Source organism: Podarcis liolepis, assembly GCF_965112155.1.
Source record: "Podarcis liolepis genome assembly, chromosome: 3".
Classification (NCBI taxonomy): domain Eukaryota; kingdom Metazoa; phylum Chordata; class Lepidosauria; order Squamata; family Lacertidae; genus Podarcis; species Podarcis liolepis.
Genome location: NC_139557.1, coordinates 52,016,933 through 52,035,019, shown reverse-complemented (window position 1 = coordinate 52,035,019; position 18,087 = coordinate 52,016,933). Strand labels below are relative to the sequence as shown.

At 42.2% G+C, this 18,087-nt stretch overlaps 1 protein-coding gene across 2 annotated transcripts in view; it reads left to right on the top strand.

Moving 5' to 3' along the window:
* The window catches only part of SCML4 (Scm polycomb group protein like 4), a 76,959-nt gene that overhangs the window by 35,123 nt on the left and 23,749 nt on the right, over positions 1–18,087 (top strand). For both annotated transcript variants that reach the window (XM_083497701.1, XM_083497700.1), the window contains 2 exons: positions 13,142–13,271; positions 17,155–17,355. In XM_083497701.1, coding sequence (XP_083353827.1) covers positions 13,142–13,271; positions 17,155–17,355 — 331 coding nt within the window. The remainder of the gene's footprint in view (positions 1–13,141; positions 13,272–17,154; positions 17,356–18,087) is intronic.

The window sequence follows — 18,087 nt, the reverse complement described above, 5'->3', positions numbered from 1 at the left end:
GAATAGCAATCACAGCAGGCATGGCCAGCATTTATCCCCAAATCAACATCACTCCAACCCCTTCTACTAACCAAAATTTTATAGAGAGAAGAACGTACTTATTATTATTATTATTAGGCCCAAGCCCACAGAAAGTTGCCCACAAAGAAATGTAGCCTTCAGGCTGAAAAAAGTAAGTTCCCTAGCCCTGCATTAAAACCATCAGAATAATTAAAACAGACATAGGTAAGAATCTGAAAGCACTAGCAGCCCTGCGCTCCTTTAGGATGGAGGTTGGGGTATAAATTTAATAAACAAGTGAATAAATTTAAAACCAGGATCATAAAACAGTGTTCTTTAGTTGCTTGAAAACAGCTGAAGAAGTGGATAGGATGTGTCCCATTAAACTTTAATTAGTTTAATGCTAATCAAAAGTCCAGTGCGCTTCCGACGCGACTATGTCCCATTACAGCAGAGCATTTCGCACAGCGGCTCAAGAAGGGCTAGAGAGTCAGCATCTCTTCAATAAAGGAACCTTGGAGCAAGCGGTTTGGAACTCAAATAAAAGGTTTATTTACACAAAACAAAAAAACCCTGGTGAAGAATCACACATTTCAGCAAACACGCCCCAAAAGAAAAGGGAAGGGGAAGGAGGGGGCAAACACAGGAGTGAGTTGACTATTTATACAAACTCACATTCCTGGAAGGTTAACGACCTCCAGCTGCTCAGTGATTAGAGCGTCTTGACTAGAGCTTCTTAACCCTTTAATACCAACACCCCCTCTCGCTCGTAACACTGAGCTGTACCAACCTTAATTCAAATTTAAACCTGAACAGAAACATTTATGAGATTGCGGACTCAAAGCTTTTGTAAAACCGTCTGCGAGATTTTCTTGGCTTGGACAATACTTTAGTTCAATTAAACCTTGTTTTACACTTTGGCATACATTTTGATAACGGATATCCAAGTGTTTTGTGTGTGCCTTGAATTGACCTGATTTAGCTAGTTTAATACAAGGTTGATTGTCTTCCCAAACTCTGATAGGTAGGGAACATTCTCCAAACAATTCTTGTACCAGTTGCTTATAAAATTCCAGTTCTCTACATACATCTGATAATGCATTGAACTCAGATTCAGTTGAACTTAAAGCTATAAGTGATTGTTTTCTTGATCTCCAACCAATTAGTGCATTTCCAAATTTTATCGCCATTCCTGACACTGATTTTCTATCTGGTCCAGCATCTGCCCAACTGCTGTCAGCCCAACATTCGAGTTGTGTGCTGCCCTCTGCTGATAGTTTTAAGCGAAACCTTTTGGTAGTTTGGAGATACCTTAAAACTCTTTTTACTCCTTGCCAAGCATGCATTGATGGTTTTTCAGCTTGTCTACACAGCATGTTGACAGCATATGTTATATCGGGCCGAGTCCACTGTGCAATGTGGAGTAGACTGCCTATCGCTGACTGGTAAACCCCGGGATTACAGAACTCTGCCTGTTGCTCAGTTTGAGCATCCTTTGTGTAACTTAACTCCATTGGGGTTTTAACACCAGCACAGTTGTCCATTTTAAACCTTTCCAGCAACTGCTGGATCTTAGCTTCTTGGCTGAGCCAATAGTTCCCATCTTCATCTTGCTGAATTTTAACTCCTAGATAAACAGATACATTGCCTAGTGATTTTATCTGAAACCTTTCTCCAAGCTTTGTGGCAAATTGTTGTGCAAGGTTATCGTCCTTTCCACTGTATAATAAATCGTCAACAAATATCAAGACTGCTTCTTGTTCACATCCCGAGCCTTTTAGATAAAGACACGCATCTGCTGCGCTCTTTCTGAACCCCATGCTCTCTAGAGCATCGTTTAAGCAGGAATTCCAATTACGGGCGGACTGTTTCAACCCATAAATGGATTTGTGTAGGCGCCAGACCTGGTTTGGCTTGTCTCCTTCAAAACCTGGTGGTGGCGTCATATAGACTTCCTCCTGTAAGTCTGCATTTAAATAAGCCACATTGACATCAAAATGAAACAGCTTATTTCCCTTCTTAGCTGAAGAGGCTAAAAGCATTCTTAATGACTCCGATCTTGAAGTAGGGGCATAGATTTGAGAATAGTGAACTCCTTTGCGCTGCGAAAACCCTTTTGCAACTAGTCGGGCTTTATATTGCAACTCCTCAGTAGTTGTGGGCTTTAAACGATATACCCATCGACAACCTACAGCTTGTTGGCCTTTTGGAAGCTCTGTACTTGTAAACACACCGAGAGACTTCATTGAAGCCATCTCTTTTTCCATTGCTTCCTGCCACTTTACGGCTTCTGAGCTTGGAAGCTGTTGTACTTCCATATAGCTATCTGGCTCACACTGTGCCATATTTACGTATACACTTGTCACCTTAAACCGCTCTGGCGGCTTGCCCTTTGTGGCACGTTTTGACCTGCGCAATTGCTCCTCTTGTGCCCCCTCTGACCGTTGGCTGTCAGAATCTGTCTCAGACTTTATGTCTGGACGTGCCTCTAGGGATAAAGACCTCCGTTTAGATACCTCCCTTGGGCCTGGTGTTGCAGGCGACCTGCTTCGCTTTTGCTGTCTGCTAGGCCTACTGACTGGCGATGTTGGAACACTCTTAGATTCTGGCTTTTCTACCTTAGGAGAAGAACCTTGTGCCTGGTCAGAATCTGCATCTGAACCATGTGCACCATCTCCTTCTGGCTCATCACCCTCTGGACTTTCTTTCTCAGCATAAATGCCTAAATCATCTCTCAAAATGTCAGGGTTAGCATGTAAGTGAGTCCATCCGGATTGCTCACAAAATTCAGCGCTCCTACTGAGGATCACTCTTGTAGTATCCCCATCTGGGTTCACGAACCTCCAAGATTTGGCATGTGGTTCGTACCCACAAAAGATGAGTTTCCTAGCCCTTGGACTTCCCTTTTTCCTTAACGCTTTTGGGATAAGTACATAGGCTTGAGATCCAAACACCCGAAAGTAATTAACTTTGGGCTTCTTCCCATATAAAGCAAAATATGGCGTAGTATCAATTACCGAATTATATACTCGGTTCAGAACATGAGTAGCCGTCTTCCAGGCTTCCGCCCAGTAACTTTGAGGAAGTTTAGCATCAAACAACATAGAGTTTGCCAACTCTTGCAGAACCCTGTTTTTGCGTTCGGCCACGCCTCCCTCTTGGGGGGAATAAGGTGTAGACAGACGATGCTTAATTCCCTTTTTCTTAAAGAAATTCTGCAACACAGACCCGGTAAATTCTGACCCTCTGTCTGTCTGAAAAGCAAGTACTCTAGTACTGAATTCAAGTTCTACTGCATGAACCCAATTTTTAACTGTTTCTGCAGTATCTGCTTTTGTTTTGAGAGGAAAAAACCATGTAACCTTTGTTTTGTCATCTGAGAGACACAGTGCGTACCTCGAACCTCCCATGCTAGCAACAGGCATTGGGCCACATAGGTCCATATGCACAAGTTGGAATACTTTGTCAGATTTCCTATTTGAACTGGGATAGCTGCATCTATGAACCTTCGCCCTTTTGCATGCAGTACAATCCAAATACTTAGTACATTTGTTCAATTTGCACCCTTCTGATAATTCAGGTTGCCTTTTAACATACTGAAAATTAATATGTCCCAAACGGCGATGCCATAAATGAACACAAGAATTATGGGTAGGCGAGTTCACACAACCAGCATGAACCTGTTCAACTTCATCTGGACTTGTCTCAAAATAATATAACCCATCTCTGCATTCCACCTGCAAAAGAGATACGTTATTCTTTGAAATAGTGCAAACCCCATTTTCAAACACAGTTTTAAACCCATTTCTATCAAGTTCTGACACAGACAAAATACACCCCTTCATTCCCTTTAGCACGTAGGCATCAATTTCTGTTTGCAAACACTTCAAAAACACTGTGCCTACGGTCTCTAAGGAACGTTTATTTGAATCTGCCATTGTCACAACTTTAAGGGTTTGCAAATGTCTGCAATTCTGCAAACGGACACTAGATGGCGCCACCAGGTGGTGAGATGCACCACTGTCGATCAACCAGCGTAGATTGCTGCCTTGGCCACGCCCTTGCATCAACGCCATTGCTGAAGCCATGTGCTGTGTGCTGTGGGAGTAGCCACGACCTCCTCCTCTTCTTCGACGTCCCCTGGAACTCCTTGTCTGGTAACTAGGGGTAACAGCCTTGGTGCTGTCTTGACCAGGTTCACGTGTACAATTCCTGATTAAATGGGAAGAGGAACCACAGCGAAAACAGTGTCTAGCTGCAAAAGCATTTACTGTGTTCTCAAACTCAGCATCCCCACTCTTAGGCACAGCATAACTCCCCTTTGAAGACAAACCTCTTTCTCTTTGCCTTTTATCCTGTTCATCTGCAAGTCGAGAAGAAATGTATTCAAGGGTTAATTCAGATGAAGGCATAGCTTCCAAAGTTAAAGCTAGAGTCTCATAGCTTTTATCAAGAGAAGACAACAATATGTATGACTGCTGCTCCATAGAGAAAGGAATGCCCAGCTGTCTTAGTTGATTAAAGGCAGACACCATTTTGGCAATATGTTCTTTCACACACGCTCCCGGTTGGAGACGTAAATCAAACAAACATCTTGTAGCATGGATCTTGGCCCCCGCAGTGTTTCTGGAATTTAGCCGCTGCAGAACCGTCCAGACCTCATGCGTGTTCTTTAACTCAGAAACATAAGGCATTTGCTCTGGTCCCACTGCCAAAACTAGTAGACCTTGGGCTTTCCTGTCGCGTTTCTGTGAAGCTGCCGCTGCTGCTTTGTCTTCTGCAGACGCGTCTGCAGCTGCCTGTAAAGGCGGTGCTTCAGTACAACTCCACAACTCTTTTGCTTGCAACCAAACCCTTACTCTAGCCTTCCAATCTTGCCAATTTTTCCCATTGAGTCGCGTAAATGGGACAGTAAAACTTTCCTGGGACTCTGCCATCCTCCCTGGGGCTTAGGAACGATACTCACAGACCTGTAGACCGTCTCCCAGCTGCTGAGGTGGCTCCTCGAGGAATAAGACGTCTTCCAGCGAGTACAAACTGCGCAGTGCCTCTTTAAAACTTTTCCTAGGCACGTTGCAGGACTCAAGCTGCTTTGAAGGCTTTCGTTGTTGGCAACCGCTTCTGTCTTCGCTCCAGTCCTTTCATAAATCACTCTGAACTGCACTCCTTATCTCCTTCTTGGCGTACAAACAGCCATAACCTGTCCCATTAAACTTTAATTAGTTTAATGCTAATCAAAAGTCCAGTGCGCTTCCGACGCGACTATGTCCCATTACAGCAGAGCATTTCGCACAGCGGCTCAAGAAGGGCTAGAGAGTCAGCATCTCTTCAATAAAGGAACCTTGGAGCAAGCGGTTTGGAACTCAAATAAAAGGTTTATTTACACAAAACAAAAAAACCCTGGTGAAGAATCACACATTTCAGCAAACACGCCCCAAAAGAAAAGGGAAGGGGAAGGAGGGGGCAAACACAGGAGTGAGTTGACTATTTATACAAACTCACATTCCTGGAAGGTTAACGACCTCCAGCTGCTCAGTGATTAGAGCGTCTTGACTAGAGCTTCTTAACCCTTTAATACCAACAGGATGGAAGAAGCTGTCCTGGATCTCTGCTGACAAAGCATCCCATAGTGCTGGCACTGCTGCTGGAAAGGACCTGTCTTTCCTACCCACCATTTTGATCTCACAGGTGTCTGGGACAGAGAGCAGGGCCTTTGCTGCTGCTTTTAAAGTCCAGGTGGGAGAAGGCCAGTTTCTCAGGTAATCTGGCCCCAAGCTTTTTATACCATTAATGTTTAACACCTCTACAGTAAATTGGGCTCGTAATCAAATAGGCAGCCCATGCAGATGGAATGGAAATGGAGCAATAGGAGTCTCAGCATACAAAAAAGAAAAAAGTTTAAAAAATAAATTTCTTTCCCTTTGCAGTACAGAAAGCAGCGGCTGTTGCAATATCTTCCCTCTGATGTTATACCTGCTGCTTACTACTAGCTAAAATTTATTTAGAAGCCACAGTGTATTAGGCACCCACACTTACTCATTTTGGCACCAGCCTTGTTACAAGATTTTTATCAAGATTCCTTCAGCCGACAACTATAAACGCTTGCCTCTGTTTAGCTTAATAGATAACCGCTGTAAATGTCTGCCTTTGTTTAGCTTCATGGCTTTTCTCTCTCCCCTCCCCTCGTGCCTAAACCTTTCTCTTAACTGAGGCTGAAGGAATGCATTGGCTTTGACGGCTTCTGCTATGTGTCATTTTCTTGCCCTCGCCACATTGCCTCTTTCACTTGACTGGAGCAAGTGCCTTGGGTATTGTACGTAGTCTTTTGTGCTGTCATTCTCTTCACCATATAAACATATCAAAAGTTAAATCCTATCAGCATTAAAGAAAACAAAAACAGGATAAGCCGTTTCAAATGGCAGGATAAGTGCTCCAGACAAATTGGAGGTTATTAACATGTGCTATGAAGGGACGTGGGTGGCGCTGTGGGTAAAACCTCAGTGTCTAGGACTTGCCGATCGTATGGTCGGTGGTTCGAATCCCCGCGGCGGGGTGAGCTCCCGTCGTTCGGTCCCAGGTCCTGCCCACCTAGCAGTTCGAAAGCACCCCTAAGTGCAAGTAGATAAATAGGTACCGCTTTATAGCGGGAAGGTAAACGGCGTTTCTGTGTGCTGCGCTGGTGCTGGCTCGCCAGAGCAGCTTCATCACGCTGGCCACGTGACCCGGAAGTGTCTGCGGACAGCGCTGGCCACCGGCCTCTTAAGTGAGATGGGCGCACAACCCTAGAGTCGGTCACAACTGGCCCGTACGGGCAGGGGTACCTTTACCTTTAACATGTGCTATGACCACCAGAAAGAAAGACCAGAAAGAAAGCTGATCGCCGAAGAACCAATGCTTTTGAATTATGGTGCTGGAGGAGACTCTTGAGAGTCCCATGGACTGCAAGAAGATCAAACCTCTCCATTCTTAAGGAAATCAGCCTTGAGTGCTCACTGGAAGGACAGATCCTAAAGCTGAGACTCCAATACTTTGGCCACCTCATGAGAAGAGAAGACTCCCTGGAAAAGACCCTGATGTTGGAGAAGGGGACGACAGAGGACCAAATGGTTGGACAGTGTTCTCGAAGCTACGAACATGAGTCTGACTAAACTGCGGGAGGCAGTGGAAGACAGGAGTGCCTGGCGTGCTCTGGTCCATGGGGTCACGAAGAGTCGGACACGACTAAACAACACGACTAAACAACTAAACAACAACAACAACAATGACCACCAGATCCGTGTGATTCAATTCACAGTGCTTATATATATTATACCGGTGATCCTTATCATAAGGCCATGATGCCTGTCTCAAGTCCCCCACTCACTCTAATGTTGTTGCACTTCAACTCCCATCAGCCACAGCCAGTGTGGCTTTTGGTCAAGGTGATGGTGGGAGTTGGAGTCCAACAACATCTGGAGAGCTACAGGTTGCCCATCCCTGGCATAAAATATCCATTGTATTTATGAAGCCTTGTTTCTAGGATCATAGCAAATCATACTGAGTCTGACCATTGGTCCATCAAGCTTGGTATTGCCTGCACCGACGGCAGCAGATCTATAGGGTTTCAGGCTAGAGTCTCTCCCAGTCCTACCTGAAGATGTTAGGGATTGAACTTGGGACATTTTGATACTCCCACATAAACTCCCATCGTTTTGGTTAGTAGCTGTGTTTCATGGAATGACTCTTTGGGTTCTAGCATAATAACTTCCCATTAGAGTTGCAGTAAAGTGCCTCTATGCTTTGGGGCTGTATAGGACCACCCCAAAATAAGAGTGGTTTCTACATGACTAAGGGATTCCCTATCATGGGGTATCCTTAATTTTTTTTCAAATTTAAAAGGAAATAAGGATAATACTGCCCAAACATTGGCTGATAAGGACCAGGACCTTTGAGTTTGGGAGCATAGAGGTAAGAACATTTCGGAGCACCTCATCTCTCTGTCTGGAGAGGGAGCTTCCAGGCTGAACACCAAGAGAAACTCCTCTCTGTTTGACAGGAGCAGACACTGCTATCCAATCACAGCTGTGCTAAAATCCTGGCTTTCTCTATTGCTTTTTATGGGTAGCTGTCACTTCCACTGTGGCAGTGACGAAGTAGCTTGGCAGACTCTGTGAGTGACTGAGAACAGCTGAGACATGAAGTGTTAGGATATTGGTTGGAACAAACCGCACTAATAAAGGACATGTAAGAGAGCAGCTGAGACAATGAAGTTTGGGTCCTGTGATAACTTAACAAACTTCATGGCAGTAAAGGTTCCCATTGTCTCCTCCCACCTGCAGCCACCTGCCTGCTGGTTGAATTTTGCCTAAAGGCCTTTCCATCTTGCTGCAACAGAAAGTTGGGACAGTGTTAAGAACTGTGTGGCTGCAGGTAAAGGTAAAGGACCCCTGGAGGATTAAGTAGCTATTTATCTACTTGCTCTGATAAGCTTTCAAACCGCTAGGTTGGCAGAAGCTGGGACAGAGCAATGGGAACTCACCCCGTTGTTCAGATTCAAATTGCCAACCTTGTGATCGGCAAGCCTAAGAAGCTTGGTGGTTTAGACCACAGCACTACCCGTGTCCCATGTAGCTGCAAGAGACTATTGGTGCTAATGACTTGTGGGCTCCCAGATCTCAAGAACCGTCTATTTGGTACTGGCATGGTGTGAGGTGGCAGGGTTCTGTCATGGGCCAACCCCCACAGGGGTGACTAAAGTCTTGCTTAAAATGACAATGAGCCTGAAATCCCATGTAACAAGTTGCAGCAGCATAAGTTCTCAAGTGGCCTTCAGGTACATTTTCATGTCCAAAGGGATCCTTATAGGTTCTTCTTTATGTAGGTTGATGGAGGGAGAAAACATAACAGAGTAAAAATAGTTGTTTAGTTATTCCTGCTTGATTTTTTAAAAAAAGTATTTGAGAGGTAGGAGGGAGCATGCAAAAGCACATTACTTATATCCGGTGATCTCCATTTTCTCAGACAAAGGGATCATTTCACTTACTGATTTATTGTGTTCCATGAAGTCTTCGTCAGATCCAAATTAGGACTTGTAACATGCAATTTTCTCCTCCATTGCTTTTGATTGTCTTCTTGAAAAGTCTCTTTACACCGGATAGGTTTTTCCACAGCTTTGTATACTCATGTCTTTATTACAGAAATATATTTTTATTACAAAGAAAGCAGAGGTGCACAGGTTTCTCAAATAATTCCTGAGCTCAAGAGATACAGAAGCCTTAGGCAGAAGGCAGAGCCCTTACATTGGATCTGTGTTGTGGAAGGGTGGGGTAGCAATTCCATTCAGATTGCATTTAAATGCAAACCTCCCCTATTTGCACTTTCTGAAACAATTGTTGTTGCTGTTGTTTAGTCGTTTAGTCGTGTCTGACTCTTCGTGACCCCATGGACCAGAGCACGCCAGGCACTTCTGTCTTCCACTGCCTCCCGCAGTTTGGTCAGACTCTGAAACAATAAATGAACCAAAACACAGCTATCCATCAGAATTTTGCAAGGTGGTGACCAGCCAAAAAATGTGTATTAACATGCATATGGACACACAAAAAATGAAGTTTTTTCAGCTATTTTGGGGGGAATTTGCAAAAAAATTAACACTTCTGATATTGGCTGCCAAACACCCGGGTTTCCCCCAACATTTTAACCGATTGCTAAAAATTCTGCCCAGATGCCAGTTTTGATGGATGAATCCTGGCTATGTCCAGGAAATTCCAGACATATGCCAGCCCTAAGTTATCGCCCTCCATTTCTACTTTTAACTGTTGCCATTCACTCTGCTTTCTAGTTAGCAGATGGTCCATTTTTTAGCCTAAACATCTGTCAAACACTAGACCAGTCTCTCCCAACCTTAGATGTTTTGGACTACAACCCCCAAGTGAGTCGAAGTGCCCTTTGCTAAACACATTTCATGTTCTCCTTATCTATTGATTACAAAGCTATCTTGTAGCTCTTATGGTAAAGATGAGAGATATTTAAATACATATGCATCTCTCTCCCCCTCACCCCAGTATTGATGTTGGCCCCTGTGAAGGTGTGGTGAAATATATTTACAGGAACTTTCATTTCAGAAGGATATGTCTATACCTGTACCCACTTTAAGCACACAAGTTTCAGCTAAGTGGAATATTTCTATTCCAATAAATTCACTGCGGTCTTTACATGCTGTGCCAGGAATGGCATTTGAAAGGGCAGGAGAAGTGCTTTTGAAAATGTAGATTTCAGTCAATTGACTTTTAAAATGTACCTTTTCATATTATCTGTTGTCATATTACTTTTTAATGGGTAATAAATAGGGGCATAAATTTTGTTGTCAGGCAGTGACAGGAAAGTGATGGGGGAAATAAGATGAAATACAGTATTTAGCTTTCTGCATAAGCGTTTGACAGTAGCCCTGGCTTTGTGCTTAGAAGTGCGCTCAAGGTGTCTATTTTATAAGGCCACCCTTAAAGGATGGATTGGTCCTTCTTAGATTAGGGCAAAGGAGCAGTGGACCTATCTACACTGCCGGTCCCTGTCCAAACCAGATCACTGTTCTGTTTCTTAAAGAGAAAGAAAGGGAAGGGAATATCCCTTTGTGCCTGCTACAGATTCACTGTTTGAGCTAAGGCTGGAATTGTAGGGGAAATGTTTTAATCTGGGATAATTTTTATGTATGTAGCTCACCCCATGGCTCACTGGTTCCCTAAAACCCTAAAAGTTTGCCATATGAACCAATCCAGACTTGCAACCATCATCTGAGGCCCTTCTTTGTGTGTCCCCTCCATGAGAGGTCTAGAGGGCAAAAACACAAGAACGGGCCTTTTCTGTGGTGACTCCCATTTTGTGGAATACTCTTGCCTGGTGTCATCATTACATATATTTACAAACTTTCCTCTATAACCAAGCCTGCGGCCTTTTAAAAGTGGGCAGGATGTTTTCAATGTCCTGCACCCTTGGTTTTAATGTATCTATGTAGGATTTTGTTTTGTTTGCAGGAAGTTGCTTTGATTTGCCTTGGGCAAAATAAACTGACTAACAAATTTAATAAATGATAAAAAATATAATTGGATGCGGTAAGTAGGTAGTTGCTTCTACGGTTCTTTTGCAGCTCTCCTGACCTTTCTTTTTTGGGGGGTTTGATTCTGATCTGTAGCAGATCCAATGCTTTGTATTTGCATACACACACACACACACACACACACACACACAAGCCCTTTCAGACATTCTGAGTTCCTTTTATTATTTGTTGTTTTCTGCTTTCAGTACAATGTAGGGACTCCCCTTCTTTTCACACCCAGAGCGATGCATGAGATAGCTGCTGAATAGCAAACATTTCGTTTAAAAGCTAATGGATCTGAAATTTCCCAGCAAACCTACCGTACATTTGTGTGTGCATTTGTTCTACAGCATCTTTTATTTTGTCATTTGCAATAAATGGAGGGAAACCAATTACTAGCCGGAATGTAAGCTTCGTTCTCAGAAATGGTGCAGAATGCTACATCAACATTGTGATGTAGGTCTGAACCCCCAGCATAGTTGGGAGATCAAAAATCTCATGGGAACTAGGCAACAACTGACATTTGATAACACAAGCATTCACTTTTACTATCAATGCTGGCATGATCCTATTATAGTTACAGATACTCTGGCTCCTCTATGTCTCTAAACATAACAGGTAGGATTATACGCTGATTCCTAAGAACAAGGAGGGCTCATAAAACAGAATTTCCCATGTCTTCCTTTCTGTTGTACTTTCCTGTGGGGATCCCTGGGAATGCTGTAGCATGCAGGTAAATCTGGAGTGGGGAATTAGCAAAAAATCAGGAGCTCCCTCCTGGCGCAAGAGAAAGTGTCCTCTGCTTAAGCAAGCAGCCATTGTAAATTAGACTTACTGTGGTCCGAAACTCTGGGACATCACCATTGCAGAGAAGCTTACACATCAAATCCATGTCATTAAGGGACAAGCCAAACAGGATGCCTTTCTTTTGCAGAATGGAATATTTATCTTTTTCATGTAAGACTGGCAGTACAAGGGCCAGTCCAAAATGCAACAATTTAGAAAAATAATTCATGATTTAAGTGTCTAGGGAAGGATAATCAGTTCACGCTAACGAAGCCTTATGCCCTTCTGTCTGACAAATCTGATTGCCTTCTTTTTAAAACACACACATGCCAAAACTGGATGGGGGTCTAAATCTCTGCTTGTTGTGCATTGACTGCATTACCTAAGGGTTCCCTTCTGCATGGGGCTAATATGGTGCAAATATGGATACATTTTTATTAAAGTAAAATAAAAAATGGCTTTCACACTTGAGGTGTATACTTTTGTGATTAAATTAGTAAACGGTTTTAAATATTGGTAAAGGGTGGGTAACAAACAAACCAACGCACCAACAACTCCAAGAGAGTTACACGTGTGCAGCTAAGGGCCAAATTGTAAATGACAACTTTATGTCAAGGGTTCCCAAGCTCTGGTCCATAAACCACTTGTGGTCTGCAAGTTTCATTCAGACGGTCCATGATATGTCTGTATTAAATATTTACATTGATTTAATAGTATTTTTATTTCTTATATTGGATTTTATTGTAGCAAACTTCAAAATCTATAGAATGCAAATTGTAATACAATAAATACAATATAATAAGTAAAAGAAGCAAAAAATACAATTAAAAATAATACGGCATCTAGCACAGTGCAATACCATTGCTAATACAGGCAGAAAAATAATTAAGTGGTCTGCTAAAACCACCAGCAATTTTCAAGTAGTCTGTGTGGTCTAACATTCCAGCATTGCACTTTATGTAAGAAATTTTTACATCTGCATTGAATTTTTTTTTTTATATCTGCATTGAAAAAGTTATTTTTTTCAAAAATAAGCAATACTTCGATAGTCCTTTCCTAAGATGTAAATAACTATGCCTTGAATTGCATAATATTTTGTTTTTTGCAACTTCACTTGCGTTATACATTAACATTTTAGTTCCATTCCCTGTATTCCTTGAAAGCATTAATGTGTCTAAGAATGAATGTGATTTGCTGTAGTGTGGGAGTTTAAAGAGCTCCAATATGTAGTATAATAAAACAGATTCTGCATGTGTTTTCATTACCCAAATTGGTTCTGTCTTCCAGCTGAAATCTCGTGTTCTAATGACTCCTTTAGCGATTTCCCCACCAAGAAGCACCCCGGAACCTGATATTAGCTCAATCCCACAGGATGCAGCTACAATCCCCAACTCAGCGGCCCCACAAGCCCTCACAGGTATGTGAAACGAAACAGTCCATCAGAAAAGGAATATTCATTTATGGATTTATTTAAAGGATTTCTAACCTGCTCTTCAACCAGATCCCAGGGATAGAGGGGCATTCAATTCACTTCACTTTCTAATATAATATGTGAACTAAAAGGTGGCTGTGTTCTCAATTTGCACCTCTGCAAATTCTGTGCTGCAGTGCTCCAACCAAAATAATGTACCATAATGTGTGTATTGGGGGGAAACGTGCACAAAAATATGCATTTTGGTGAAAATAACATACAAAGATGCATTCAATTGGGGAAAATTGATTCTAAAAATGTACATATTAGGATAAAGTGCATTCAAAATATTCAGTTTAGGTAAGATAAGGATATAACCCCCCTTCCATCAAAACTATTTTATTGAACTTTAAAAATCCACTATACTATACATGTTTTGAGCTGTACTGTTCATTAGTGATTCTTGTTTAAGTAAAGCAAATATTTGAACTCCAAAGACAAGTTATCAATTGTTTGCTGGAGATCTATCCAGATTTCTTCTTCATTCTCTTCATATTCTCAATTTTGTTTCTGGCTACCATGTCTGTACATGATAGAAAATCAACTGCACACACATAAACAAAGCACACCCCAGCGCTGCCTTAAGAAACACTGTGTCACTCATCTGTAGGAAGCAAAAATCTGTGCTGTTTTGTATTAATAAATCTGTCATCAGATCTCCGTAATGCAGTTCATGTCCTTCGTTCGTGCTTGTAATGGCTTCTCCTGTTTGTTTGTATGGCCTTTTGATGGCTTGAAGTGCTATGTAATGCTAACTATTATTGCCATTATAGTCCTATTTACCCAGAATAGATTGCTTTGAGTCTTTTTATTGTTCAGCCTGAGTGGCTGTTAACACTTCAAGCACTAGATTTTCATTATGGTGTGATACTAACTGTATATTATCCCCAACACTGCTCAGCCATCATCCACGTCCTTCGCTCTGTTATAATTTCTTTTGTCACCTATCTGATTTCTGTCACAGGGTAATGCTATATGTTCTGAAAGATGACAACTCTAGCACGCTTGCAGCCAGCAATAACAATGTGTCTTACTTTAGGCTGACTCACACAATCCTATAAAATAAGCAGGCATGCCAGAAAGACTGGAACCTTTGCTATCCCTTAAAACAAGAAGGTTCCGGTATATAAAATGTTAACAGGAATTCTCTTGCTACAGAGGCCTAATCGTCTTATAAACCATGTTATTAATCCATGCAACAATATGTAAAAGCTGGGTTGTCCTTTTAGCCTCAACATTGTCCTCTATTGAACATTTAAGTACAAGGAGAAGAGATAAAATATATGTTGATAGATTTCAGCATAAGTATCAAAGATTGGTTTTCTTTTTCCTGAGCAGTTCATTTTAGTGGCCTCTTAATTAACTAATTAACTAACTAAAAGGTTTTTGGGCTGCTTTATTCAACAATGTCCTCTCAAGGTGGCTTACAAACCTAATACAATAAATCACAAGCTACAATAAAATAATATAATTGCAACATACCACAAATTACGGTAAACCTCTTAAAAGTACAGACCCGCAGGGTGAGATGCAATATAGTTTGAGGTTTGCACTCATGCCGCTGGGCTTTCCGTTCTGCTCCCTGCATGCCCCAAAACATTGGTCCAGGGCATCCTCCAGAGAAGATATTGAGGTCACATGGGGAGGGGAGTTGGGGTGAGGGAAACTGAAGGTTAACTGTGTGCAAGCTGGAGAACATCATTGACTATTGCCTATACAGTGGTACCTTGGGTTACATATGCTTCAGTTTACATACGCTTCAGGTTACACACTCCGCTAACGCAGAAATAGTGCTTCAGGTTAAGAACTTTGCTTCAGGATAAGAACAGAAATCGGGCTCCGGCGGCGTGGCGGCAGCAGGAGGCCCCATTAGCTAAAGTGGTGCTTCAGGTTAAGAACAGTTTCAGGTTAAGAATGGACCTCCGGAACGAATTAAGTACTTAACCTGAGGTACCACTGTATCCTTAAAGCACTTTATGGGAGAAAGCTTTTGTGCTTTCTTACAAGAAGATTTCTCATATACTAGGAATTTCAAGTAACTTAAAAACCCCCACAAATAAACTTCTTTTATTGGTGAACAGTCTTTCATCAATAAATTCAGTTTTGTATTGTGCAAATGACAGTATTCTCTAACCATATTCTTATCTGTAGACCACTGCATTAATTTCTCCCCATTTCAAGTGCTCGCCTTACAACACAGTCCTATGCCTACTTAGTAGCAGGTTCAGAGGGGCTTATTACCAGGAAAGAGGGTTTAGTACTGCAGTCTGAATTATATGTCCAGTGAACAGCGGATATCATGATGAAATATAGTGCACACTGAACCTTCAGCCTGTTAATTAATTCCTTACGGTTTGCTATCTCTTCTCAGAACACAGCTTAGGTCAATTTCTTTTTCCTTCACTCTCAGATAAGAGGTTTTTTAAAAAGTGGATTTATGGATTTCAGAGAAATCTGCCATGCAGAACTGTGCAAACTCTTCTTTCTTGAAAATGTAAACTTTAAAATTAGCCTTGAAACAACTTCTGTACAGACATTGGGAGCAAACATTAAATACACTGAAATTATCAGTGAAATTATCCAGGATAGGGTTACACAAATACTGGTAGGCTTAATTCTCAATAGTTGGGGGTCCCTGGAGTTCAGCAGGAAATATGCTTAGCCCTCCCCTTCAATGGTTTCTTTGCCACTTTATTTTCTCCTGTAAATGAACAGTTGGCACTCACTCCTGTGGATTAAAGTTCAGTGTTGCAGGAAGATTAAAACTCTTAAAAACATTTGTTGGTTTGTTTGTTTTCCAAAAAAGGTTGAACAAATGTCACAGTTACTTGTAATGCATTCTGTACTGATTGTTCCAAATTTGTATCTTTTAATACCTAAAATACAAACACATAGGGTGCCTCGTGATCTTTATAGTCAGCACCTAGCATCCTTGAGCAGCTGGAGGGGGGGGGGGCTCCCATGCTCAAGAAGGACCAACCTGTAAACCAGCCTCTCCCCTCTCCCGTAAAGCTGGTTCTGTGACCCACTTGCTACTTTAATTCCCTACGGTGCCTCAGAACAACTCTATGTCAGTAGTACTGTGGGTAATTTAAAGTGCTGGGCAGCTAGCAATCACCTACCAGAGATAGAAAATATTACTACCAGAAGGTAAGTGCAATGGGAGCCCCCACAAGAAGGTCACTTTGACAGGGGGCATCTCAAACCCGAGCTAGCCCTGGATCCAAACCACTATCTTGTCCTATTATTAGTGGTCATCTGTTTTGGAGCAGGGGCCCGATAGGAATTTTGCCATTTGGCTGATTGATTGGTGCCACTTGGTTTTTGCATACTGTGTAGCAAATCTTCACAACTTTGTAAGGTTGGCGGTTAGGCATTTGGTTCAATGTTTTGGGGAGGGGACATGGTTGGCTGTGCCTGCCCCTCCATTGCTGCTGCTAGGGAATTCCCTTAAAATAATCCAAGGGGCTAGGGCCAGGCCAGAGCCCCTGGGAGCATCTGGGGTGAGCTGTGAGATCGAAGGGGTTCTCGCTCCCCCAGGATGCTTTCCCTTACTGACATATGGTGGTGCCCAGTGTCAGTCCTGTTCCTGCCACCGTGCAGGTTCAGGTAGTCTGGAACCAATAGCTAAGCAACCACTCATATGCTGTAATCAATAAAGTTGTGGCCAAAATTTAATGCCAAAAACCTTAAACTAAAATTTGTGTCTATTGTGTCTTCATTTGGGGGTGGTTTTGGGGGTCTTCACGCGTTCTTGTTGCTATTATTATTATTATTATTATTATTATTATTATTATTATTATTATTACATCTTTCTCCTTTTGTTCAGTCTGCATTTATGTCAACAAGCAAGCAAATGTGGGGCCATACCTTGAACGAAAGAAAGTGCAGCAACTTCCAGACCACTTTGGACCTGAGCGGCCTTCGATGGTGCTGCAGCAGGCAGTTCAGGCATGCATTGACTGTGCACACCAGCAAAAGACCGTCTTCTCACTTGTCAAGCAGGGTTACGGAGGTGAAATGGTGTCAGGTGAGAATGTATGTTGTGTTTAGGGCAGCCACATGTCTTCTTTTCCCAGGACACATCCTCTTTTTTCACTGGTATGTAAAATGAGAGTTGTTATAATGATCCATAGTTAAAACTAGAATTTGGCAATCCATAGTTAAAACTAGAATTTGGCAAATGTGTCCTCCTTTTTGGTCTTCAAAATATGGCAATTCTAGTTATGTTACACTTGTCTCTGTCCTTAGAAACAGTCTTTTGTCTAATTCCAGCTGATAAAAATTACTGATTAGTGATTAAAGGGATTCACTTTAGATGATGGATTACAATCTATTTTGCACTCTGTCACATAACCTTTTTTGAGCATGAGCTGGGCAGGTCATGAGCTGGTCTTCAAACATGAAACATATAAGAGCTTCCTAAGCATGCACCAAGCGTTCTGTGTTGCATTCTTCAAAGTGGACTGCATGGCTTCCTTGGAATTCTGTTCCACCCCTGCAAGAAGAGGAGAGATGGACCCTGCTGCAGGGGTAATGTGGGCAACCAAATGGGGTGATTTTCCTTGTAGGGGAGAAGTGGAGATCCAGCAATTTAAGCCCGTTCCACCCTGCACTCTTCCCTCTTCTCATTGAGGGAACTGAGAAGGGTTTTTTGGGAGACACTAATTGGCTTGTGTCAAATCTTTTTCTCCTGCTTCACACTTTTGGGTGTTGTCTGAATATGGCTAATTGACATTTGTTCCAGGCGGGTGAGTGGATT